Source organism: Passer domesticus, chromosome 5 (genome assembly GCF_036417665.1).
Source record: "Passer domesticus isolate bPasDom1 chromosome 5, bPasDom1.hap1, whole genome shotgun sequence".
Classification (NCBI taxonomy): Eukaryota; Metazoa; Chordata; class Aves; order Passeriformes; family Passeridae; genus Passer; species Passer domesticus.
The window spans coordinates 54,655,499-54,682,931 of NC_087478.1; the positions used below are offsets into that span (position 1 = coordinate 54,655,499).

Here is a 27,433-nt window from a genome sequence, read left to right on the forward strand (position 1 = left end):
AATAGTGCACTTGTATACTACACCAATTTATGGAGTGGGTGTCTGTATGATGGATTAGTAAAATTCCACAGCATGTTTTAGGAATCAAACACAGAGCCTTTATCAAAGACATCAGACACATGAAATGTATTATATATTTGCTCTCAGCATAAAAAGCAGATTAAAACATTAATTTTTGGTCTCAGCATGTTTTTTATTCAAGTACATTAACCATCTTTTCTCCTCTGTATGTTTTCAAAAGAATGACTTGTTTATAACAGGTGTAGGCAAGCTGGTGTTGGAAAGGGAATATGACCCTTTCTTTTATTAAATATCAAGATCTAGACTTCCCCCGTTGGAAGTACAAGCACTGGATTTATTTATGTCAGAGGAGTGGAACACAAAACTCAGAGCACAATGATTAAAATCCAGCAGTTTCCTTGAGCAGAAATAGCCATCTAACTAGAGCAGCACTAGCTAATCCTCCTAGCACTGGTGGCTTTTTCCTAACCCAGGTCATATGCCTGGAGTCACACACTGGAACTGAATTCTGATCACCAGCAGAGGGCAAGAGGTTCAGGACAGCTTCCCAGGAAGAAAAGGCTTCACTGCTACCTAATCACTGCCCAGGCCCTCCTGCCCCCTCATCCCTGCTTTCCACAAGCCACATCCTGGGTTTATCTGCTCAACAGCAATTCATTTTACAATAAATGCATATTCTGTGTGCAGTGCTACAAAATTTTGCAAAGGAAGAATGAACATCTCAGGTCTCCCACTTGATTCTTGGAAGCCCATTAAGGAATCAAGCAAGATGCCTATGGGGACTTGGAAATGAAAGAACCAAGTATTCTTTACTTAAGTTGTCCAGATCAGCACACACAACTAATATTTGCTGGAGAATCAAGTGATCTTGGTAGCTCATTGGCACCAAAGATTGTATTTTTCTCTGTAAAAATGTCACAAGCTAATTCTTGGTGCAGAAGGGATTGGTCTGGGGGCAGTTTGCACAGCTCTGTCCCCCAGCAGCTGTGCAGTGTTACCATTTTCAAAACTTACCAGCATTGCTATTTAAGGATCTTCCCTGGGCTGCATGATGCAGATGTAGATACAACAAATTCTCCTCTGTAAATGTCAACACACCCAGCAAGCTCTGGTTTCCCATTAACACACAGATAGAGGTTCAGACCAGAGACCAAACATCAGAGTTAGCCATGGCAGGAAATTTATTCAGTTTAGATGGAAGCAAAAAAAAAATACTGATGCTTTTTTTTTTCCTAATTATATCTCTAGTTTTATGCAACATGATATAAATTTAAGGTCAAGAGAGTAGATGGAGGTTTTGAAAGGAGTTCTGATTTAAATCTCCCAGGAAAGACCGAGGGTGATCATTAATAAATCATGGCTACCTTGATGTACCCAGAGGAAACTGCTGGGAGGCTGGGGATGGAGGCTGGGCAAATTCACCTAGGAGCGCCTGAGGAGTTTGAGATGACTCAGCTGTCAGAGGTGCTGGGAAGCTGAATTCACTGCTCCCACCCGTAGTGGCCTCTAGCTCCACCAGCTGCAGAGCCAGCATCTGCCCACCTCTTACTGCAGACAAAGTGCAGATGTGTGACTCCCTCTCACAACATGCAGGACAAGGACTGGCATCCCTGCTAGCCAGAGTTGGTGTCAGGGCTTCAACTGGATCTGGACATGGTTTGGCACTGGCTTAGCAAGGAAATAGGGGCATCCTTCTAAAGCTGTGCAGGAGAACCCCCTGTTCCTGCCCAGTCTCACACCAGCATATTGTGCTGAGTGCCTTTTCCATTTTCAAGCAAATGAGCACTTTTATAGAACACTTGGTAAGTTCACAAGTTTATAGAACACTTGCTAAGTTCATATTTCATTTTTGCTACCTATTCATTTGTCATCCAGTTCATTCCTCTTGTCTGACAGCACTGGCCACCTCCCTAAAGCAGGTTTTGAACTTCAGGTGTGTCTCAGCCCTCCCACTCTGGTGGGTCTTTCTCCTCTCTAGTTCTCCAAATGACTTCCAGAAGCAGGAAAATGGAGAGGATGCAACAACTTTCAAAGTCACCTTCAGGAGCAAAGAATACAGGGCCCAGAATAAACACACATTTAATTTCTTTGCAGCATTGGTGGAGTTCAGAGAATACAGAAGGCAGGATCTGGAAGAAGAGCTACAGCCCTAGAATTTCATCGGCTGTGGACACACATTTACACTTGCTCAGGCTGTGTATGTGAAACCTTGCATGAACAATATATTTGCTATACAGTGTTAACACAGCGAGTGTCAAATGCCAGTGCATGCCCAGAAGCAGTGGCAAATAGAGCTTGGAATCCAAAAACCACACCATGGCAGCTCATGCTCTTGGCCTTGTTCTTCATGCTTCTTTGGTTCTGTATTTGGAATACAAGCAATACAGAACTCGCATTATAGCCTTCGTATCTCCGTTCACAATATCTGTGGATACACAAACCAGAAACAACAAAACCAGATGGGAAGTATTAGCAATCCCTGGAACAGGATGAGACTGCACATGCCAAAGAGAGTCTCCCACTTTTCCTCAATTATAATGTGAACCTGGACAATCGAATTGCAACAGGAAGCAAAATAGGAACTACAGATGTAGAAACTAATAATTTATTAAATTAACATGAAGAAAAGGGACTTCTGCTGCAGGAAGACAAATAAGGGCAAATAATGCAGAGTAACAAATTCACTAGCAAAGTGCAGAGTAGATAATTTAATAGGGCTTTATATCTTGAGGTTTTTATGATTATTCTGTGTCAGGAATCATAATTTTTTTTGTTGTACACTTTTTTGTTGACACCTTATTTTTTTTGTTGTAATATTTCCATCATGTTTTGCTGCCATTTGATGCGTTGTCTTTTATTGGATTTTTGGTTTTGTTTTGTTTCTGTTGTTTAGGTTTTTTTTTTTCATTTAGTTTTCAGCTTTTTTCTTCTTTGCTATATAAACTGCTGTTTTATTTTAAAATTGCAGTGGAAGAGAGTAATGGATTCAGAGGGGTTTCTGTTCTTCTTATGATACTGTAAATCACTGGGAGAAAGACTAACAAAAAAACACTAGTAAAAGTAGATCGTTGAAGAGTCTATATAGCATAGCTCTAGCAATGACTCCTAAATAATATTAAATTCACTCACTAGCTGAGGATTTCCCCAGTGAAAGTAAAGGACTTAAAGATGATAGCACCAGTATTTCTTATACTGATCAGCTCTTTGTTTGAGACTGTGCAGAACAGCCAGAGGGGAGGAGGAAAAGCACAGATTTATTTCTTTTTACACAAAAGGTGGATCTCAGCATGGAGACCTGAGACCACACCCATTACTCTGTTAATGTTAACATCAAAAAAGGTCTTTAGCTTTCCAGGTTCCTAGCTCTGTGCAGCACATCAAAAAGCCCACAGTTAGTGAATGCCCAACATGCAAACTGCTGACATCACCAAAGTAGTAGTAGGAAGAGAGAACAAAAGAAAAAACAAAGGAAGCCCTAAATCCTCTCTTTCCCTCTCCATGTTACCATGTGTTATGTACCCAACACATGTACCCAACCCACTCATAAATAAGTAACAGGGAGCTAGAACTGGAATAATACTTTTTATTTTTAATAAAGATTTTACTTCCTTTTTCAGCAACAAGCTTGTAGAGGAATGCAGGGATTATGTGCCCTGCAAGAGGTCAAACTTTGCAACCACAGTACCACCCATTAATTAACCACATCCCTCCTCCCATCAAGAGCTGTCACCAAATTTTTCTGTGAACTTTTTTAACTGGAAAACTGGACTCATCCAAATGGAGCTTGTTTGTTTGCTTTTGTGGTGGAGAAAGAAAGAGGAGCATGCATGTACATTGATTCAGTGATGGAAGCATTCCCTTGAATGAAGGAGATCAAGATTCAGCTCCCAAGTCTGAACCAAGCATAACAGCCACTAAAAATATTTCATATTTTTATATGAAAAATATAAACTTTAATATTCAGGAGACTGGCCCACCACTCTTCTGAGTTTGAATAGAGTGATCAGTGTTTCTGATTTTCCAGAGAAATTCTTCAAGGTATCTTCCCACAGAAACAAGCTTGCTTTTAATGCACTGAAAGCTTTTATGAGACAGGAAAATAGCTTTGCCTCCAGCTCAGCTGCTGTAATTTCCCTAGGAGCTGTCACTGGTTTAAATTTTAATAAATACTGAATTACTAAACAGTTTAAGTTTAGTGTAAAGTTACTAAACTTATAACAATTCAACTTTTTTAGTATAGAAGTAATGATTTTTCAAAAAAAAGGTCTTATATCTCAACAGTTCATTCTGCATGAGAAGATGTAGAGCAGCCATATAATGAAATGTGTCAGTGTCATTTCCAGAACTTGCTTCTTGCAATTACCCAAACTTTTGCTAAGCTGGGAAGTTAGCAATTCTATTCCAGGTAAATTTGCGTGTTATGACTCACCTTCAGAATTCACAGGAAAATTCAGAAGGCCTCCCTCTGCTAGCAGCTCCAGTGCCAGGTTAACATTGTGCAGCTGTTGGAGAGAGACAGATATTAATATAGCTGAAAATATTTTCTAATCAACAGAAGATTTTAAAAAGTATTTCTCTAGTAGCTGAGGATACTGATTCATAAATATGTATTCATATTCCTCTCCTTGGTTTTGATGAAGTGGTCTTCAGAATTTTTACCAATTATCATATAAAATTAGATATAAAATCCATCTCCAGCAAAACATATCCCATGAGGTGGGCAGAAGAATCCCTTTATTTAAAAATAGACCTTGCATGTGAAAGACTTGTGTTAATGAGGAAAACAGGCTAGATTCGTAACTGGATCTAATGGATGCATGGAGTCTATTTCTGGGTATTTTTAAAAAATGCCCATATGCTTACCACACTTGGAATAAATGAAAATGGAAAAGTTCTCTATATTTCCTTCAGAATTGCAAAGACTAGGTATAATTGTTAGCTAAAAGTTTTTGCTGTACTTCTAAAGTGTTTATTTACCTTAATACTAGTGATGATGTCCTTAATAACACTCATGAGAAATGAAGCCCACATCTATGAATGAAGACACAGGTTTTTTTCTGATTTTTCCTCACTGCTTTTTCTCTCCCTTTCCCACATAAAAGCAGCATCACAAACATAAGCAGTAGTTGTAATTGATTTTTGAAAGTAAAATTCCCTTCTAACAGCTTAAGGGTAGTTGTTTACTTGGCTGGTAATTAGCAAATTCCCTTCCTCTGAATGAACTGACCTGAATGAACTTCAGATTTTTCTCTTCCTGCCTTCCCTGAGCTACTGGGCAATTTATCCTTTGGGAGGCTGCTGTTCCTTGTTATGTTTTGACAATAAGCACAGGAGTCCTCCCTGCATAAGCCAAGCAAAACCCCTGTGCTCTGAAGTGAAGCAACAGATTTATGTTTCACCTGGTTTTCTGGTTTACAAGTAACTGAGGCTGCCTGTTTGGATTCAAGTTTGTTTTCTTCCTTTGATAGTCAGCAGACAGGAGAGTTTAAGACCATGCAGTTCTACACAATTTGCTGATTGATGAGTAAATCAAATGTTTCCTCAGTGAACCAGCACAGGCAAAAAGGGCACATTTCCCTCTCTGTAATACATCTGGGATTTTCAAGGAATGGCAACATGTGCATTTCAAAAAGCATCTTCAGACAGAAATACCAATAATTACCCAAGAAAGAGAAGCCTTGAAAATAAGGTGCTTTGTCCAGCTGTGCATTCTGACTCAAAAAAGCTGGACAGTTTTCTAGAATTTACAACTGGACAGCAGCCAGGACATCTGGGGTGTTTCAGCTCTGGGCCTGTTTTGGCAAGAGAACCAAATTCACACAGTTTTGACAAGCACACATGCCCTCCATCATCATCATCATCATCTCATGACTGCACAGATATCACCCCTAGTTTCAGCCTGAACTATTTTGCGATCATATTCTTTGTCTCAGAGAACACACTTTTCTACATTCACGAGCACCCAGAGCTGCACTTCTTTACAGTTACTTGTAAGTGCCTTTTATTTTAGCAATCAACACCCCAAAAAACTCTGCAGCAAACCTGCCTATTTGCAATGTTAGATTCTTGCACTTCAAAATTGATCACCTCCTAAATTTCTGTCATGAAATTGTTTTCATTAGAAGGAACCGTAAGGTGGATGCACCACACTGATCCCAACAGTGCATGTGGTTGTCACCATTCCAAGAACAAATGAGATCTTTTAAATCCCAGCAGAGGCTTTAGACTTTACTGCACCAATAAATGTCTAAAATAACAGGGAGTTAGAAAGCACAGGGGAATTGAAAGACATGTTTTGTATACAAATGACAGCTGAACTATGGTCAATCAATATTTTTAGTTGTCATGCTGCTTTTCATTTGTAATGAGCATCACAGGAGAAACAAATTGGAAATATCGCTTTGGCAAACTGTTCAACAGCAAGTCCAGTCCTTGGGAGTAACTTTGCTAAAACGAAATTACTACATTTTGTAAATGTAGTACATTTTATGTAAAGAATTATACTGAAGCAGTACCCAACCCCTTTCTACTCTTCTCTGATGCCTGTGACAGGCAGGGTAAGAACTAGGAAGTCTGAGCTTTGATTTGTACCAGAATTTTAGGGTTATCTCATTTCTAGAAAGACATCTGTGAGGCTAGAATAGGGCTGAACCAAAAGGAAAATGGTTATTTATGAATTTTTAAATAAGAAAATATTCAGTGGCTTCCTCTGAATAAAGCTAATGGAAATGTTTAAAATTTCTCTCCAACTCAATAGGAACAGACCAAACAATTTTGAAAACTGAGTGGAAGAGAAAGGGAAGAAAAATAACTCTAAGGAAATGCTTTGATTATGTCAGATTAGATGCTTCAAAATAGATTTTCCTTGTTCTTGGACTAAAAAAAAACCCCAAAGGAACCAAAAAAACACAACACGTTTTTTTTCCTAATACTTTAAACAGTTACCAACTGACAGCAATGAAATTTTGACAACATTTGAATCAAGGTGTCAAACAATTGTGCTTTTAAACTTTCTGATTAAAAGCTCCATGGGAATATTTATTTGTTAATATAGGACCTCTGAGAATTTTCGTTGCAAATAAATATTGCCCAGGGGCATTAACTGTGCCAAGGTTGGGAAAAAGATGAAAGCTTCATCTGTGCGGAGAAGCTGTAATGCAAACTGCCAGAGGAGAGATTTTCTTCTCTGGCAGCTCTCAAGCAAAAAAGATCTGACACACTTCACTTCCAGAGATTTGAGCACAAAACAGGAAAAATAGCTAGAGTTTCAAGATTTTCAGAGCTACTCAGAGACCCAAATGAATAAAAGCCTACCTATACCAGAGACAATCTGAAAATACCTCAAATATCTCAAAATATATCAACAATCCAGACCTGTGGAGGAGGCAGCCCAGCACACACTTCCTTCTGGCTGATGACAGCTCTTACTTTTAAAACACAGATGAAATCTGCCTGGTAGAGGTGGTAAAAGGTGCCAAGCAGGTCTGCCTGAGTATGTTACAGCCCCCAGCCTTGGGGGAGGAAAGGATATAAACTCTCAAGAGCTACCCAAACACAGAAGGGGCCTTCAAAATGTTCTGGTCATGTCTTGATTAAAGTATATTTTTAGGGCAGCATAAAGGAGCTCACAGGGATCCAGTTCTGCTATGCAAGACATGTCATCCTCTTTGAATCCTGTTTGCAGGACAGACTGGTAGAAGAGAACACACTTCACAGCACACAGAGCCCTGGAATTCACCAGAAGGCTGCAGAAGCATGGCCAATGCCAAACAAGTGCAAGTAACAGGTGTTTGCCTCCCATGAGATGCTAATTTTGAAGAGGACACCAACCTGTTCTGAGATATTTTGACAGCACCGAGTGCCTGTGTTGGCAATGCCCCAGACCCCCCTCCTGCAAACACTGTGGGCATGGGACTTCACACACAGCAGCAGCAATGCAAGCAAGAGGCAGAACACACAGTTTTATGGCTCAAGCTCTAAATAATTACAGAACAACCTACCATTTCCATGGTGCTGGCTGGAGTCAGGAAGAAATTCCTTAAATTCAGGAAGTAACCCTCTAGTTGTCCAATTAGGAGAAGTAAGATAACCCCATCTGAAAACTAGATAAGAATTACCTGAAAATTATTTGGCTTTAGTAAGCTATTGCAGTAAAAGCCATTCTAGCAATAAAATAATTTAAATGTTACTCAGGCAAGCAGACAGTCTAATGACCCAGCTCCCTTAACCTCTTCCACAGTGAACTTCATATTTAGTTAGATAAGGCTCCAAAATTCATATTTGTGGAAATACAACCTTGTAAAAGGACAGCTATTAAAACAAACTATTCCAGATAGGAAAACACTTCAGAGGAGCACAAATGCATAAGTAGAAATAATAGAAAATTGTGCCTAGTTATGTATGACAAAACACTTGAAAGCCTTCTTTTCTTACAGTTGCCCACTGGAAAAATCCAGAAGAGCACCCTGTTCACCAGAGCCCAGGGTGCTCAGCCCAAATTCTCTTACAATTTCATACACTAAAGAAGCTCTACAGTTAGAGGATGAGACTTTGAAATGTGATGAAAATAAGGCCTTCATACCATGAAGCAAATGCAGCATCAACAATCACTAAATACAGCAATTCACTTGATTTTCATTTTAATGTTCAGGAAACCTTTATTTCCATCCTGACAAAGAGAGCACCCTTAGGAGCTGGGCAGACTCTGAAAATTACTCCCTGTAGCATTACAAGGGCAGCATTCAGTACAAAGGCCGTATCCTTGCATTAATTATTAGCTTCAGAAACTTCAGAGACCAAAGCTTGATAGCTTAATGTAAACCTGGAAATCATTATGTTGCCAAATTTCAAATTTACTGTAATAAAAAGGAGAATTCCTAATGGTGAGAGGAAACACCCAAATGGCTGACAAAACATGGGTACCATGCAGCTTTGAGGACGCTACCTGAGATTCGATGTCTTTGACATTTAATCCTAATTTTCCAACATGCTGGTCAACAAATTGCAGAAGTGCCTAAAGAAAAAAAAAAAAGAGAAGGAAGGGGGAAAGGAAAAAATAACTTTTTCAGTATTTAAGCTCAGCCTAACAGATTTTGATGTCTACTAGAAAAGTAAATTACCTTTTTTGCAGCATGCTGTTTATCTGAAGCACAGCTAAATAATTCATCAAAGACATCATCTTCTGTATCAAAACAACATTAATTGGTTTCATTTTTAATAACTGAAAGATCAGAGCTTTAGTGTGGCTACAGAAGGGGAAAGGTATTTGCAGCTTGGAATCCAAGGAAGAAAAGAATAGCAGGGAGGCAGAGAAAGATGCTGCTTTTATATTTATCAGAGGACAGGATGACAGACTTCCCTTCAGCCTGACCATATCAGAGAAAACAATTTACTTCATTCAGCTCTTCATTTTCACCTGCAGAGATTCTGAGTTTGTGCTGCCATCAGTCTGAGCACTGGCTAAATTTCACGTTACTACAGTTTATTTCTTTTCATTTAGGTTTTTTTTTTACTCGGAACTTCTGGGATAAAATGCAAGGAGCAGAAGAACTGTGTGTTTTACTGCTCTTCTCAAATAGAAATGTCAGTTACATCAAATTTGCAAAAAAAAAAAACAGCCTCCTTCCTTCAAAAAACCACAAGCAAGATATGGAGACTCTGCCCTTCCTCTGAAAAGTCAGAGACCTCAAAAATGGCCAGTGCTGCCACCAGTTTTAAGTAGGCAAGAAGCTGGTGCCAGCAGAGCTGTGCCAGAGAACTAGGAGGACTATAAAACTTCCAAGGAAATGAGATCCATCCAAGTTCCACCCTCACCTCCCCTTTCTGCCCAGGTGCAGCAAAAGCAGGATCCATCTCCTCACCCAGCCACAATTCTGGTTCAAGCATGAGCAAAATATTTGAAACACTCTGAGCAAGGAGAGGCATTCTGGCAGCTCAGTTAAATGGAGAAACAGCTTCTACAGCACAGGAAAGCAGAGGCAGCTTTGCTTAAGGGAAATTCCTCCCAAAAGACAGTGACAGAGAAGCCTCCTTTGTGAAAGGGATTCCTCAGGTTTCTCTGTTCTGCCTGTTGGGGGTTGCTGCGGGAGCAATGTCAGGGAACAGGTGGATGCATCAAACAAATCAGAGAGAGCCCTCTTCTGGAACCATGCTTTGGGATTTCTCTCTTTGCTAAGAAAGCTGTGTCAAAAATAGAGAGAGAGCATCTTGAAGAGTGAATTGCAGATTTCTCTTCCCAGCAGAATCAGCCCCACTACAAGAAACACGTACTTATGGGTTGGGGGTTTTTTCTTCCTTTTTTTTTTAAAGGGGGGGTGGTTTATTTTTTGGGGTTTTTTTGTTTGGGGCAGGGAGTGAGAGTTGCAGGTTTTTTCACTATTTCAGCCCCCACTATAGAACACTCAGTGGAATAAGTAAGATATTAAATGATATTGTTTGCATCCCTGCAAAGGATGAAAATGCCAAAATAAAGGACACAGCAGAGAATTCAACTAGTTGCCTTGGTTCTCTGAGGGTGCAGTGTGCTCCTTTGCAGCAGGGAAGAGCAGCTCACACTGAAGCCAGAGCAATTCCCAGACCTTCTGCAGGCTTTGGGGACACTTTTCACTCCCAAGTATTTCGCAGCCCTCAAAAGCCCTATGGGTGAAAGCTCTGGGGATGTTTGACTGAGCTGCCATCCATGACCCAGTACCAGTGGATTGCAAAATCTCATTTGCAAACTGTGGGAAGGAAAGTACAAAAACCGGTAGCAACGAGAAACATAGTTCTGAAGCCTTTATAAATAGTTCCAACAGTGAATATGGTCCATGCACAAATCCAAGCTGGCATTTTGCCTCCAGACAGGTTTCTTTTTTGGGGTCATCAAGCCACCTTCATGCCCTGTCTCCTCTCCCATCTGTTGCCCATAGCCCACAGGCAAAGTGACCACCCATTTTCCAAGCTGTATTCTGCTGGTATGAATAGGAATTAACAGAAGACATTTGGAGAAAAACACCAGGAAAAAAATCCATTAATCTCCATTAACTTTAGTGGGAGCATACTGATTTTATCATGGGGTAAAAATGGATCAGGACATGGTGTATAAAGGCACATAATGAAACACTGAACTAGGCAATGTCAGCACTTACTTGACTGTGCTTCTATATTCTCTCTGGAAGTGCAATAAAAAGCAAGAATTAGAAAAATTATTCAGCAGGGCTGATCTTATTCATCAGCTTTGCTTATCTGCTATCCTGTAAAGCAGGAGATAGAGTTTAAAGTGGCATCAACTTTATGTCAGAGTGACTTTCCAACAGACATTTTAAAGTAGATTGTATATCTGTGTAGGGTCTTGGAAGCATATGAGATTTTAACTGGCCCACACACCAAGGAACATTTATTTTACAAGCACAATCCTCAATATTTTCTTCCAATAAGCTGCTCATGATATTAGAGCTTGAAGATGTTTTGGTATATAAAAAATGATAGTAGGAAAATCTGTTTCTAGTTCTTAGAATGATGTGCGTGTTTTTTTGGTATATACATGGTATCCCACTAAACTGCTTTAATAATGGCAGTACCTCGCACACTCAGCAAGCTAAAACATTTCTTTCACAGTAAAATAAGAAAAGAACTGCCTCTTTCCCTTTATTTGAAAACAAAACAGTGGCAAATTTAAAGTACATTTAAATCTTTGTGGCTTCAGCAAATATGCAGTTTAGTTTCACACAGGTAAATTTACACTACTGGAATTTTATTACTGTATTTGCTGTGAAATTCCATGGCAACAACAAATGCTAAGCTTAAGGAACAATCATGCATATTGTTTTATATATAGAATAAATAAAGGTATTGCACTATAATGCCAAACGGGAAGAGCGGAATCAAAAAAAAAGGGAAGAAATCAGAGAAACAACTCACATACATATACATGCCTGGGCTTACATCTCTTTCATCACCACAATCCCAGCTAATTTTTGTGAGGGGGAACACACCCACAATGTTTCTTTTCTGAGTGACAGTGTAAAAGCCAGATATATCCCCTCTTACTTGTTTTCTGTGATATATTCCACCGCATTTGAGGTCTTTAATCCTCTGGAGGTAGTCTGTTGAAAGGACAATAAACAATGTTTGGTTTGTCACACAAAGACAAGCTTTCATGACCTGCTTGCTGCCTTAAATTATTATCAGAGGGCATTTATTCAATAACTCCAGTACAATTAGTACAGTTACTTTGAGAGATTTCTGCTTCCCTCTACTCTCTTCAGTTTCAAACAGGAAATCTCTTACTTCCCAATCAGAAGAAGCCCTTGGTGTTTGCTTCTCTTCCATTTCATGCAGTGAAAAACATTCTGTGTTCACATACACTGGTGGTGCTAATTTTTTGCAATTATAAATTGTAAATAAATACAAAATAAATAAATATTATAAAATAAAATATAATCATAAAATAAATAAATATATAATAAATAAATCTTCTCCTACAGTCTCAGAATTGACTTTAAGAAACAAAATAGAGGAAGAAAACATGTAGATATCTGCTTGTAGAGAAAAACACCAAAATGTGACCCTTACAGAAGGGGAGTAAAAACTCCCTAAAAAAAGAAATATTCAGCATTAAAAAAAACTTCATCATTTATGAATACAATCTTCTATGTTAAAATATTTAGAGACAGTAAGAGCAGAATTTCTTCATTTTCTTCTTTACAGAGATCAACATCTGCTTTCAGTTTGGACGATTCCCTTGTTTGGTGAGGAAGAAAAACAGCATAGTGCTTTTCCCCTTTTAAAGACAGAGTATCCAAACTGAATACTCAATCTAATCCAACAAACTCAGAAACTGAAAAGTGTGGTTCACAGAAAATACCACTATCTCTTTCCCAGCTGAACACACATTTCTCTCATTCTAAGCAGGTTAGCCTTGTGAAAGGACTTTAGGATCTACTGTAACAAATACAAATCAAACTACAAATACCTCGATGGTGATTGTCTCCACTTGAACATTTGGAGGCAGAGCCAGGGTGGGTTCAAAGTGCTTTGCTATTGCAACCAGAAGATGCAGTGTGCTCAGTAAGTCTTTTGCCAAGATAGCTATAACGGAAGAAAACAATGCTCAGTGTGCAAAACATGTGAACTTCCCTGTAACGTAAGAATTCTCCCTGTGCACAGAACCCCCTAGTCATGGAGGGCTATAACACTGGTGGAACACCAGATTGGGGTTTGTATAACATCAAAATTTAGCAATAGCACAGCTTAAAAGAGCGACATACAGGCATGTTGAGGGCTCTTAAGTGATCCACAAGCCACACACTTAGAAGAGGCAGACCCAAGTGGACTCAGATATTTCTGTCTCACTTTTGATTCAACTAGTAATTGAAAACAGGTTGTTTATTTACTGTTCTGGCAGCATGTTGCCTCACAGCATCCATATAGCACAAGAAGCCTGTGATGGATAATTTTCTTCGATTTCACTTCTGCACCTACATTCCACACTCCATTTCAGCTGACTTTCTTCCAGTTGCAAACACTTGGCCACAACTTCCAGAATCACAGAGAGTTTCTGTCGCTGTTTTTTTTCTGTTAATGCAATCTTCTCAACATCCAGCTTGAGAGATCCTACGTTTTCTTTTACAGAGGATCCATAGGAAGAAGGATGTATTTTAACATCATTGTAAGGAAAAAGAAAATAATTAGAAACATAAAATGACAGCAGAGCACACAAAGTCTTGTTTTGAATGTTCAATATAATTTAAGAGCTCTGCAAAAGGGAGAGGACTCAAGTCACTCCTTGTAGTGTTATCCCCCAGCCCTAGCTCTTTCCATTTCTTCTACAGAAATCCAAGGAGTGAATCTTTCCTGTAGATAATACACAAAGTTGGTATCAACTCATATATAGAAGAAATCCAAATTCATTGCTCAGGCAAGTAAACTATGAAAAATCAGCCAGTCCTGCTCATGCTGCTGCTCTCAGCCTTCATGAAAAGGAAATAGATGTAAAAGATGTCCCCAAGGAGAGTGAAAAGGGTAAGAAAAATATATTAGGGACAGGAGAGATGGAGAAATAGAAATAGGTAACAGGCTGCTCCAGGGGATCACATCTTTATACAAACACCACATAATGCCAAAAGCCTCTTAGATTTTTACCAGTTCCAGAACAATTCTTTGGACTCAGAGCTTTAAATATTTCTTTTTTTTAAGGCAAAAAGCCATATACTACAGTGCTGATTCCATCCAGTGTTTCTGATAGCACCACAAGCCACCTTTGTGTTCCTGGTTTGTGTTCCTCCTTCATTTCAGAAGCACGGAATTTCACACTTCATAGTTAACCTTTTCATTATCTCAACTAGCAGATATTAAGAATTTCTTAGAAGTAAAATAACCATGTGAAACAATAGTGGGATTTTGTTCAGAATTGTGATTATCACAGCTGGCCCCCAGTGCAGTGAGAAGAGATGACAGGTCCCTGCTACTGTGATTCCTGAGGTTTATTCTCTGCTTGGAAAGTTCCTCCATGAGATGTCTGCAAGAACTAAACTCAAAGGAGCAGCTCACCCAGGAGATGATGAAGTACCAGCCCATCATACAGGTCTTCCTCCAGACTTTTAACTACTATGTGTTCCTCTTTCAGAGTTCTGTTGATCCACTCAGTCAAGAACTGCAGGGGAAAACAAAGCAATTATAATCCTGCTGTTCAGGCAGCACAGCACTTGGTTATATATTCTTTTTCACCTCTCTCTTCAGTCCCTTATCTCAGATCTTGGTTTGCTTTCAATCTCCACTTCCTTTGTGCTTTTTGGTTGTTTTCTAAAGGGTTAATTTTTCCTAATTATCAAGTGAGACAGACATCTTGCTACTTATATTCCAAGGAATTATGTTATACATCTTGGGAAAGAGACCCTCTTCCCACTTCCACCAGGGAAAAGGCTGCACAGTGCACTTCCCATCCCCTGCCTTCATCCCACACCACAGAATTCACACAAATTCAACTGCCAGTAAGAAAACTGTAAGAAAAGAGGCTTGGCTCATTCTGTGGGTAGTTTCTTGTACTCATCCACACTATTAGCACTCCTCCTTCTCATCTTCTGGTTTTGTTTTCTTTTTCTTTCTGCAATATTTCTGCACTCAATCCCCAAATACCTCCTTGGAACTTTCTTATGTGGCAGTCCTCCCACTGGCCTTCCAATATCCCTCCTGCCTTTGCAAGGGGGAAGCTGCTCAGGAAGCCAAGGTCTGGCTACAAAAGGAGAGGAACCACATGTGCTCCTAGGTGGAAGAACAAAGCAGTTCCTCAGTGCTTCTCCAAGCATGTGTTTTATTCATGTGTGTTGACGGAAAGAGAATATGACCTGGTGAAGCAGAACAGAAAAGCAGTACCGCCAGCTGGCTGCCAACATGAAGATCCCTCTTGTAAGAGGGAAGGGTAGTGCTTTTATTGTTGTGATTGTTATGAGTGAGTGTCAATCCTTCTCACTTGCTGTAAACAGAGGAGAAAATTCATACCAGATTCCTGTAAGCTTGCCAACATTAACAAAAATGTAAGAAGGGTTTGAAAAGAAAAATCTCTGGGAAGCTTGAAACTGCACAAGAAATAAAAAAGCCTGAACTGGGAAGCTGTCAAACTGTAAAATGCACCTCAGCTAAGAAGTAACAAGAGCAGAAAGCTGTGGTCTTCAGCTGATGCTTGGTAACACTTTGGATGTGCAAGGGGTAGAGCAGAACTCCAAACACAAGAGTCCAGCCAGAGGGAAGTCAGAAAAGCAGCAAGCACTGCTGAGCACCCCTATGGTATCCCTCCTTTGCTCTCCCAGCTCAACACATCCTGCATCCCTCCTTTGCTCACCCAGCTACATGCACAGCCTGCAGCTCACACAGTTCTGCTTTCTGCCCCGTTGTGGGGGCCCACTCAGCTGCAGAGCAGAGCCTCATGTCTACAAATGAGCAAACAGGGAAAGTAGAAAAGGAATGCTTTGACAAGTTTGCTGCTGGCTTCTGAGTGTAACCATCTTCTAATTTACATGCAGCTGGATATTTATAGCAACTACAGGGAGCCATTTAGTATTTCTCAGTTCTCCAAAGCTGCCTCAAAATGAAAATGCAGTGAAAGTCTCTCCCCGCAGTGAATTTATTTACTTCCCTTGTTCTTCCCTTGAAAATTCCTCCCTTTCCCTGTCTCCATCCCAAATGTTTCTCTAGAGAAGCCATCAAATCTTTAGATTAAGAAGGCAATCAAGGGGCACTGATGGGAACCCAGAGGACTTTGTCTCCCTCAGGACACAATTTCCATCTCCTCATCACCCCAAGAAAAGATATCAGACAGTGATGAACATCATTTCGGGAATCTCTGACAGGAAGTGAATTAAGCACTGAAGCTCACAGAATTTTCATAACTGAGGAAAACTTCATTTTTGGCAATCTCAAAATAACAAATCCAGTCTTTCTGTAGACAATATAATTGCATTTTGCAGCATCACTTTTCAGACTTTCCCTTTGGTATAACAACATCATGAAAACCTGACACAAAATCTTTTTGATCAAATGTGCATGAATACCTAATATAGAAACACACCTCCCTACATGTTTATAAATGATACAAAATACAAACAATAGCACATATCTTAAGCTGCTTTTCATAATATTTATAACAATTTCAGCACCTCTATAATGCAAGGATTGCTGGTCTCATAAGACACATGCCACTTTTCTTCCAGGAAGTTTCATTACGTGGACTGTGCCATTAGAGAAATTGAAATAATGATTGAACACACTGGGGAGACTTTCAAAATTAGGTGGAAATAAAGCACTTGCCTGTGGAATGGGACTGATCCTTCACAATTACCACACAAGAGCCTGAAAACTTTCATCCTGATTTCTTGGTGACTTGCATACTCTTCAGCCCATCCCCCTCTGCTCTCTTCTAACCTTGCCAGCTGAGCCAGCTGCTGGTGAAGGCTTGCTGCAAATCAGTAGAGCACTCCTAAAAGTTACCATGGGATCAGTGCAGCAAACCTGCACTGTATCACTCTTTAGACACAGCAAATGCTGACATGGGTCTGCTTGAGGTTCCAAGATTCCCAAGAATCCCTGGATTCTTGTAGCTATTACCTTACCATCACAATGAAAGAGCAACTGGGTGCTTCTGGTGTGGCTCGCCCACACAGCCCAGTTTAGGATAGGTGTCACATCAGAAGCCACTCAGGTTTGTATCTGCATTCCACACCCAGCAGTGCTCACTGCATTGGAAGCTTGATCCTGTATGGTCCCAGCCACCCTCATACTGTGCTGAAACAAAAGTTCTGCTTCCTTTGTGTGAAGCCCAAAAGCAGAGCTCATTCTCATCTGTAGAGTGGGGGACTGGAGTCAGAGGACTGGGCAATTTACAGGGCTGAAAGAGGTTAAAGAACCAGGTTCTGTTTGCTTAAGTACAACTTGAAGTGAGGGTTAAACAATGCAGTAAAAGAAGTGGTACCAGTTTCAATTCTTCCAGTTTGGGGTTTTTGCCTGGGGTCGGTTTTATGAGTTTCCTCTTCTCCCCTGTGGAAGGAAGCAAACAAGATCCATCACAGTTATCAGATATGACTAAAGCAAGTGTGCAGCTAAATCTGCTATCAGTTTGATATTCCCAATATGGCTAATTGCCTGATATAGAAACATTTATTTTTCAATTTAGCTAATTCCTTATGAGCAAGAAACTGGTATAGCAGACTACTAAGCCTGCTGTTGGAAATTATGATTCAGTATACTTCAAATGAGTAAGATCTAGATGGACAGTTATAGAAAGAGGAAAACACACTTGGTCAGATCCACATGTGTGAAACTTAAATTTTACTTAAAGAACTAACTGGACTTCATGTTGCTTCTTCATGATCTGCCCCCAAAGAGTCAGCAGCCAAGTTACACACAGAGAGCTTACTAATGTCTGAAACAGCCATGAGATCACTGCTGAATATATACAATTAATTTGTACAGCACATTTTCTGTTTGGCCCTTCAGGTGGTTCTTTGGGCCTTTTTTCTGTCCTGGTTCATAAAGCACATACCTTTAGCGATGACATCCTCAGCTAGGAATCGATCGAGTGTAGAAGGCTGTGTAAATGCATTTAAAAAGTCTGGATCCATTGTCTTTAATCACTCCTAGTAAACTAGTAAAAAAACATTGGGGGGAAGGGAATATGAATAATGAATAACAAAAAGATCAAAATTAGTGCTAAGAAAACAAACCAACTGAAAGGGAGTTTTTATCATTTACTATTTCATCACTAGCTGCTTTTAAAAAAAACTGAAAATATATTTAAATGTGTGCAAAGAAAAGAATTAAAAACATTTTTCTTTTTTTTTTTTTTTATTAATCATCAAAATGTAGGGAAAAAAGACCTGAAGACCTGAACTAAAACTTGTTTTAATCACATCTAATTGTATTTTCCCTGTATTAGGTAAGTAAAATCATATTTCAACCAAAGTGAAAAACAAGCTTTCAGTCCCTAGGTATTCATGGATATCTGCTAGAAAATTTAAAAATTACCAGTACTTAAGGACCATTAAATCAAGAACCCAGTAGTTAAATTACTAAGACAAGTTACAAAATATAAGCAGCTTCCTTTATTGGACCAGCTGGTACAGATTTGGGGAGACAAGGACAGTTATTGGCATCTGAATAGTCTCTCTTATAAATTCTAATACAGAGTCATAGAATCAATTAAATTGGAAAAAACCTCTGAGATCATTGAGTTCCAACTCCTCACCCACCGCTAAATTCTGTTCCCAAGTGCCACATCTGCTTTGTTTTTGTAGCTTTCCAGGGATGGTGACTCCAACACTTCCCTGGGCAGCCCCTTCCAGTGCCTGAGTGCCCTTTCAGTGCAAAACTTTTCCCTCATGTCCAACCTCTCATCCCATCCCTTGTTCCCTGGGAGCAGAGCCCAATCCCCCTCAGCTGTCCCCTCCTGTCAGGAGTTGTGCAGAGCCAGAAGGTCCCCCCTGAGCCTCCTTTTCTCCAGGCTGAGCCGCCCCCCCCCCCCCCCCCCCCCCCACTGCTCCAGCCCCTTCCCCAGCTCCGTTCCCTTCTCTAGACACACTCCAGCCCCTCAATGTCTTTCTATTCCTGAGGTTCCCAGAACTGCCCCAGGATCTGAGGTGTGGCCCCAGCAGTGCCAGCCCAGGGGACAGTCACTGCCTTGGCCCTGCTGCCACACCATGGCTGGCACAGCTCAGGTGCCATTGGCCTCCTGCCCCCTGGGCACCCCTGGGCTCCTGTCCAGTGCTGTCCCCAGCACCCCCAGGGCCTTTCCCAGCCCCTCTGCCCCAGCCTGGAGCTGCAGGGGGTTGGTGTGTCCCAAGGCAGGAGCGGGCCCTTGGCCTTGTGGAATCTCAGACCACTGGCCTGGGCCCATGGATCCAGCCTGTCCAGATCCCTCTGCAGAGCTTCCTGCTCTCCAGCAGCTCCACACTCCCTCCCAGCTGGGTGCTGTCCATAAACTGACTGGGTGTGGCCTCGATTCCCTTGTCCAGATCATCAATGAAGACATTAAACAGGACTAGCCCCAGTGCTGAACCGTGGGGACTCCTTGGGACTGGTCACCATCTGGATTTGACTCCATTCCCCACTGCTCTCTGGGCCCAGCCTTCCAGACATGCAAGAAGCAAAATGGTTCTTCATCATAAACTAAATGCACACTGATTTAAGTGCCAGAAATCAGAACTACAAACTGCAACCATACTGTGGCCTGCAGAGGTGCAATAAATTACAGGAGAATGAGGGCTCTGGACACTTAGAACAGACTATGGTTCCAGCACGAGTAAGTGAACTCATCCTTCCCAACAGTCCAAAAATCTCTGGAAGTCAGAGCAGAGCAGATGTCATGACCAGACTTTTGCTGCTGGGCCACTGCAGGAGAGGAGATGCTGACTGGTTTTGTGCTTTTTTCTAACAGAAAATTACATGCTTCAGAGATTCTTGCAGGAGAGTTCTTCCATTCCTTACCTGGGGTGCCCACATTGAGAGCCCTGTTTCTTAACTCTTCCTGTGAAATGAGTGGGAATGGCACTTTTAAAAACAATCCAGAGCATTTAAATGAGTGACTAATCCTAGTTTTAAGAATGGAGTTACCTCCATTCTGTTACCCGAGACAGCCCTGGCTGGTGCTGCAGGTGCCTGAAGTAAGGTTCTCCCACCATCCAGAACAAGGTACCTGCTGAAAATGCTGTGGCACAGAACATCTCCAAAGTGACATTCCCCTGCTTGATAGCTTTATACACCAAACAGCACAGTGCTGCTCTGAAGGCTTTCACATATTTCTTACAGGCTTTGGTCAGTACATGATGAACATGTGTTTTAACACAGATTTTGCCAAAGCTGAGAGAATATCCATAGAAAATAGCAATGGATGCTTTTACACATCAATCTGACAAAACAAATTGGTACAAAATTGCCAGCAGGGCACTAGGAGAAAGGGTCACAAGAGAATTCATTTCATTATGGTGGCAGCAAAACTGAATGCTATCTGTAAAAAGGTGCTTGTTAAAAAAAAGATGGGAGAAATTGAATGATGTTGTGCCTGAGGAACAACTGAACTGTGTGAGATAAGACTGCCCAGATGAATTTAACTGAGAGAAGTTAATTAACAGAGAGCAACCCGAAGGACAACTTCTTTTTAAATTAGGTTTCTGGCAGCAGTGATGCCTTGGGGATGTCCAGCTTATAACAGAAATGGTCTGTGTAAACCACAACTTACTCTCACTCAGCTTTGCAATATTCCATTTGTGTACCTTCTACTTCCTTCAACTATCAAAGTGGTGTGTGCTGCCTGCCACACCCCTGGGCCCTTTTTGGCCAAAGATCCTGAACATCAGAAGCCACTCTAAAAACTGGAAACCTGTAAGGAAAGGCCTGGAATTCAGAATTTGTAATAAGGTAGCATAATACCCTTTAGGGCCTCAGTCCTGTGTGACAGTCAGAGTTAAAATTGCTACCCTGGGTAAGATTAACTTGCCTGGTGTCCAGTCCCCCCCTTTCAGTACCTTAGGAGAAAAAAACAGAACCCCAAAATCTATAAGCAGTGTAAGGATATAGACACTTCCCCTGCAGTGTCCCCATTAACAGTCTGCAGTTCAGCCTTCCTAAAGCAAAGCAGGTCACTAGGAGCTGTCAACACATTTACTCCTCATGAACTCCCTGCTCACCCCTTGAACATGTCTGTCTCTCTCAGCCCTCAGCAGCGAGGAGTGCAGTGTGGCCCTACATCACCTGAAGCCCCATCTCTTGTTTCTTGTTCTGACCCACCAGCTGTCCCTGAAGGCAAAGGCCAACTGATCCACAATTTCACACTACTGTGTTAATGCTCCATGTCACTCCTGCCCTACAAATCCAAAGCCTCCCTGTCCATCTCTTTCCAAAACTGAGCTAAGACAGCCAACAGCTGCCCTTCCCTGGAAAACCAGCTGCTCATCCTCAGTGCTCTTTTCTGAGCTTCCTCCAGCATGATCACAGCCTTTTGGATGTGCTAGGAACCAGATCTGCCCAGATTTAGAAGGGTGCACTGCAGCATTCACAGTGGTCTCTGCTCCTCTCCTCCTAAGTCCTGTTTGCTTTTTTCATCACTGCTGACCCTTTATTGGGAGTTATCTATTAGATCTCCAAGATCTTCTTCCTACATAGCAACACACCATTGAGAACCCATCATTTCTTGTATTTCAGCTCACATTTCTCAGTATTGATTTCCCACAGGCATTTCAGAGCCTGAGAACTGCAGTTCTCCAGCATTTAATAGACCCATTGCTTATTACTCATAATTAGCATTCACGAGCAGCCCTTCATGTGGCTGTGCAGCATATTGGTGAGGCTTGGTCCCAGGCAACAGCCTTTCAGAGAATAACATACTGCAGGAAGAACACAAAATGGAACATGTCAGGGCTGGGACACCTCCTTGGGTGAGCTGTTTAATGAAAAACAGGAAAGGTCAGAAGAGTTGGTTCTCACATGCAAATTTCCATATTTGCTGCAACCAGCACCTGACACCCATCAGTTAAATTCGCTGCTCAGAGGCTGACATGCTGGTTTTGCAGCCCACATCCTCCTGCACAAGTTTTTTTATCAGTACTTGGAATACATAGTAAGAGACAACTGCTTGAATACTGACTGTACAGGCATTTCATTATGACATCTTTAAATAAAATAGCTGCTTAATTATGGACTATTCAAAGGAAATGGCAGTCTCTGAATAAAATGCTCATTCTCTGAGAATGACATGGATATACAGGATTTCCTTTAAACCCAAGGGGTGTTTGATTTCTTGTGTGCCACCTGCAGTGGCTGCCAAGAAGGGAATTGTTCTTAGGTCAGGAGCTAGGCTATTGTACAAACTTGCAATGTCACAACTACTGATAAACAGCTAATTCTCAGGCTGGGTCAGAGCTTACTTTTCCTGCATGAGTCTTCACAGGGTCTGGCTCCCAGATATCCCCAAGGCACCACACAAAGCACTAATGGGGGTCTCTGGCTTATAAATCAGCTGTAGAATATTCACAAGACATTTTCCAATCCTACCAAACTCTTTCACTTGTTTCATTTCCTGTTTGAAAAGACAAAAGCCCTACTCTGCCTACCTCAAATAAGTAGATCACAAAAAGAAAGAGAAAAAAAAAACAAATGGGAATGTTAATAGTAATATTTCCACCTTTGGGAAACCAGAATTAAAAAATAAGAGGGAAAGAGAATGCACATTGTGAACACAGTTTAAAACTTAGTTTCACTTCCTGTATAGTACCCTGTATAGTACCTTTTCAGGAGCCATCTTTGCTCATAAGCATCAGAACAGATGTTATCTTAGTAAGAACAATCCACAGAGAGGCAGAAAATCTTCCAGTTAAGAACACTAACTATGAAAAAAGTACCCAAAGGAGCCCCATTTTCCAGACTTACTATTCTGTCCTTCAGTAACTCTCCAGAAGCTCTTCCAAGACCTTATCCCACCAGGAACAACGCAATTTCTGGGTGAGAATGCTGAGCCCAGGCTTGGAGGTCTCCCATGCAGCACAAAGCACACAAAGGGGAAGTTGTGCCGCAGTGCTCGGCTCTTAAAAACGAAACCATGGTCCCATCCGGAACTTAATTGTGTGCTGGTCCCTGCTGCAGAGACTGAAATAAACAGGAGCACAAGTGCAGGAAACATGCAGCCCTGCAACTCCTGAAGCACCAGAAAGCATTAAAAAGATATGATTGTTCTTGGATGGCACTGCCCAGCATGACCGGGCTGCTCTGCCTCTGGGGTGACTCAGAGAGCACTTATGCTTTGTATATAATAAAAAACTAGACAAGAGCAGACAAGAGCATGTTCCAATACACCTTTTTCTCATGCTCCTTTGAGTATTTTATAAAGCAGAACAGCACCACTCTACCTACCCAGCAGATGGAGAAACCTAGAAAATTAATTTATTTATCCTTAGAGAGGAAGTTGGCAACAGCAGTGCCAAAAACTCTGGTATGAGACATGAGTTATCTCCAGCAGGCAGTGCTGCTGCTCTTCCTCCCCCTTTTACATCGCTGATTAAAGAGGAAGAGCTCCCTACAGAAACCACTTTCCCTAGACATTTCCTCCAGGTGTGAGTTGCATTTATTAACACACCTATTTTCCTCCAAAACCTGATGTAGTGACCAGTGCATGGAGTATCCAGACTTCTGTAGAACAGCAGGAGTCAATCCTGTATGAGCTGCATTTGATTTCATGCCTATGATGCCTAAAGATTTTTTGCTTTTTATACATTTTTCATGTATTTGTAGTTTTGCAGATAACTGCTAATACATAGTTATATAGTTCCTGGGATATTCCTACCCTTGCTCTTAGGTTGAGTAATAAGCAATCCCTTTTAACATTGCTGAAATTCTGTTGAGTCTTATTCTCAAGAAGAGAGCCTCTAACAAGGACATTTTGTTTTGCAACCAGAATCTGAAGAGACATCACAAGAAAATAGGGCACGGAAGTCCCTGGACCAGCTCCGAGGGCCTAACCCAGGGTGGGTGTTTCTGTAAGTTCTCAATGCACATCTCATGCACACACCCCCACCACAAACACTTGGCCCTCACAGGAAAATAGCCACTGAAGAACAATTCAAGGATTCAACAGCAATAACAATTTCTGATAATGCATTTTCCTGCTCCTTCACATGGCCCTACTGTATTAGAGAGCCACTCAATACTCTCTGCACACCAGAGCAAAGGGAAGCTCACCATCCATAAGTTCTTCCTACAGATATTTCCATTAAGAAAAAAAAAAGCAGAAAACATAGTGATCATTTTTTTTATTTGAATAAATAGTTCAACTGTCAAAAACCATGCATAAACACTCCTGCTGTGAATTTTAGCAAACATAGCATTGCATTGTAACTTGCTTACAGTACGCAACTCTTATCACTAAGATGGATGTCTCCAACATATAACAAGTCCAGAATTTTATCTGCAAGGCTGGTTTTTAGTAGTTAGAAATCCAGAGTAAACATTGTTAAAAACAGTAGAAAAGACTCTTAAAAACACATTAATACTGAAAGCATTGGGGTGTGGGGAAGAGGAGTAAGAAATCTTATAAGGTTTAAATCAATTTTTAAAAATCTGCCACTGTCCATTTTTCATCTTGAAAAACAGAATGCAGCTGAGGACTATATGAGCTTTCAGTGGTAATACAGCTCACTGTAACTATGTGTCAAGTAAATGCACCTAAAAGTCAAGTTATATGGACTGGAAAAGACAGACATTCATTAAGTACTTACAAATGTGGGAGCTTTTATGCTTCAGAGCAGTCAAGCATTCCAGATGAACTCAACAGGATTCAGACTGGTACCCATATGTAAAACCCCAGTAACACAAAGATACCATGAATAACTTTTTTAACACTGACTCAGCTTTTTGAGAATCAAAAAATTATGGTGCATGTGTCATAGAAAGGCATGACAAAAGCAGGTTTTCAGAGAAGCTTTACCTGCATGGCTCCTCCTGGAAATTGGGATGAAGCCACATTTCAGTTCCATCTGCCCTGCTCACAAATCCGGTTAACAATAAATACAGTGTCTACAGAACAGTGAGCTGGCCAGACAGACAGAAGCCAAGGAATGAAAAAAGTCTTTTCCCTGTGCAACATCTACCAACAAACAGGACCACAACAGAATGGGCTGTGACTCCTGATCCAGGGAGCAGTCCAGGCTGACAGGGATATTAACAGAAGGAATGCTAAAGGAGACCCATGGTTGTAGCAAGGAGACCAGAAACACAGAATTCAACAAAACAGACACTCTTCTATAACTTGTCATAACATGCTCACCTCTGCTTATGTGCCCTGAAGATGCCAGCTCTATGATCCCAGCTCAGAAACAGCCATTCCCCTTTCCAAAGCCAAATCACCCTCAGCCATCTCTTCTTTTTATCTTCTGTTTGCTTTTGATATTAATACTGCTTGCAATTTCAATATCTACACTCTCTGGAGGTCTTTCCCAACAACTCAGAGAATATAAACAGAGTTTGCACCTCCACATCACCTGAAGGAAGGAGGATGAAATAACTCTTTAACAGACTTGCTTCCTGCAAATACCCCTGCATTAAACTAAAAGTTTGAGACCTCTCAGCTCAATGACTTTCCAGCCTCGTGATACCTTTATTTCTCAGCACAAAAGTTAGAGCAATTTCCTTCACCTGCCAGGAGAGCTGTCCACCAGGCATTAGCACCTGTGCAAGTCTCCTCTCTTGGTGCTGTGGTGGAGTTTAGCGGCCACATCTGAACTGCACATCCTTGTTCCCGGCTCAGTATAAACAGTGAGAGATCAGCTCCTTCCTAAAGCACAGGCATGCAAAGATTCCCCAGAGAGCCTTGCAGAGGAGATGTTAATTTTTCATGCAAAAAAACCCCACAACTTCCATCTTTTTTTTTTTTTAGCAGTGTGAGGGGAGGTGATCCAAGTAATCCAAATACTAGAACTTGGAACCCAAAAATACAATGCAAAGAAGCAGAAGCCCATTTCTCTCCCTCTGAGGTGAAAAACTGTTTGAGAAGAGAAGGAGAAAATCCCAATTGTAAAATTATACCATTCAAATAGCATGTCTCCTTTTGAATCTGAGCTCAAAGGCAAATAATGTTTGGTGTAAAATAACTGCTATTTAGGGAAGGAAGATGCTGACTTACAACAGGACTCAAGTGAGCCCATGGAGCAGAGCAATTGCACCTGCTCTCCTTCAGGGCCCTCTGCCTAGTGTTTCAGCCAAAAGAATGGATTCCCATAAAACAAAAGCTGCTGCTGTGATACATGAAAGTAGCAATCCAATCTCTCCTCTGTGTGTTCAAAGGAAAAGGGTGATATTGAATGCATATTCCACATATCATTTTCTCTGGAAATGCCAATCCCATTTCCTCCACAAAGCTCTCCTCAAAAATCCACTCAGATGGCTCCTGTTCCAGCACATTCGCTGTGTTAGTTTCAAGAAGGACAGGGGAAAATGCACTAATCCAGCCTGTACCTGTGTGACCAGCTCTGGACCAACCTGACTGAAGCTGCCCTAACGGATGACAGTGGCCCTAGCAACCCAATTTTCTCCTAGAAAAGAGATTAAATAAAAAATAGACACCAAAAGATTAGTTGGTCATCCCATTGAAAGACTTATTCTGTGTAAACACTGAATGGAAGTAATGCTGAGTAGAAAGATGTGAACACAAAAACTGAAGCTTTTGCCATTATCTTCAGACAGTGCCTGTAATTCCCCTCAGCCTAAGCCACCAACAGAACACCCAAACCCTTATTTAGTAGAAAAGGCTCAGCTTCTAAATAAATTCCATTGGTGATCTTCTATTGTTAACACTCTAAGCCTGGAAAATCATCCAATGCCAGTTGAAACCAAGGAGTATGCAAAAGCAAGTCTTCTGCATAAGCAAAGACTCTTGAGCCATGAGGAAAGTCTCATGTTCTCCCTGCTTATTAAAGTAGTTAGTGGTATGTTTCCTTTCTCAAAAGATCATTTGTGGGTTATAGCAAACAACAGATCCATTTGGCAGAAGTGTGAAATACCTACACATTTTCAAGTGAGACCTAGAGAACACACATGCATTATTTTTAGTGGGATTGTCTTACAAACAGCTACAGAGAGAACACATCAGCTGTAGGAAGAATGCATGAAGTACATAGCATAAGGCACAATGGGAGCATGCAGAGGGTGTGTTTATTGTAACTTCTGCCTGGGGAGGTTGAAGGATGAAGAGACCTCAGCAGCTTCCAGAATCATTCAACATTCTTGTACTTGGTGAAAAGGTTGTACAGAACCCTGAGTGTAGACTTCAGGTCCAAGTTGACAACATCTGTGGAAGAAAAGGAGAAATCTTTTATTTGCATTGTGTTTTCCCTCATTTGACCTGACAGGAACAGAAGTCCCCACATCTCTGAGCTGATGGAATTGTGAATTAAAAAATATC

At 41.0% G+C, this 27,433-nt stretch overlaps 2 protein-coding genes and 1 long non-coding RNA gene across 7 annotated transcripts in view; 1 reads left to right on the forward strand and 2 right to left on the reverse strand.

Annotated features, from left to right (window-relative positions):
• Window positions 1-29: 29 nt before the first annotated feature.
• Window positions 30-23,495, reverse strand: PARVG (parvin gamma). 4 transcript variants are annotated; one of them, XM_064420570.1, is made up of 13 exons: window positions 22,912-23,495; window positions 18,035-18,136; window positions 17,465-17,529; window positions 14,551-14,653; window positions 13,483-13,614; window positions 12,974-13,089; window positions 12,049-12,104; window positions 11,148-11,170; window positions 9,141-9,202; window positions 8,966-9,034; window positions 8,022-8,123; window positions 4,451-4,523; window positions 30-2,446 (listed from the first exon to the last, which is right to left on the reverse strand). In XM_064420570.1, exons 2-13 carry the CDS (start codon window positions 18,111-18,113, stop codon window positions 2,367-2,369), a joined length of 960 nt encoding a protein of 319 aa, XP_064276640.1. In that variant the 5' UTR covers window positions 18,114-18,136; window positions 22,912-23,495; the 3' UTR covers window positions 30-2,366. The 4 variants fall into 4 exon arrangements, with proteins under 4 accessions (XP_064276640.1, XP_064276636.1, XP_064276639.1 ...); XM_064420566.1 differs by having other exon boundaries at window positions 13,483-13,623; window positions 22,912-23,493; XM_064420569.1 differs by lacking the exon at window positions 22,912-23,495 and adding an exon at window positions 19,712-21,450 and having other exon boundaries at window positions 13,483-13,623.
• On the forward strand, window positions 17,143-24,279 carry LOC135300770 (uncharacterized). Its single transcript, XR_010362544.1, has 3 exons — window positions 17,143-17,194; window positions 18,358-18,427; window positions 23,933-24,279. It is a non-coding gene; the product is annotated as an uncharacterized LOC135300770 (long non-coding RNA).
• PARVB (parvin beta) overlaps window positions 24,271-27,433 on the reverse strand; it is a 51,021-nt gene continuing 47,858 nt past the window's right edge. For both annotated transcript variants that reach the window (XM_064420564.1, XM_064420565.1), the window contains exon 13: window positions 24,271-27,319. In XM_064420564.1, the coding sequence (XP_064276634.1) occupies window positions 27,243-27,319 (77 nt within the window). In that variant the 3' untranslated portion in view covers window positions 24,271-27,242. The remainder of the gene's footprint in view (window positions 27,320-27,433) is intronic.

Bases quoted from the DNA above. Each gene is read 5' to 3' on its own strand.
- PARVG (XM_064420566.1), bottom strand. From the start codon at position 18,113: ATGGATCCAGACTTTTTAAATGCATTTACACAGCCTTCTACACTCGAT. The intron at 13,624-14,550 runs GTGAGCTGCTCC...CCTCTGTAAAAG, and splicing joins GGTACTTCATCATCTCCTGG to AAAACGTAGGATCTCTCAAG. The intron at 9,203-11,147 runs GTAAGTGCTGAC...GTTTTGATACAG, and splicing joins GAATATAGAAGCACAGTCAA to AAGATGATGTCTTTGATGAA.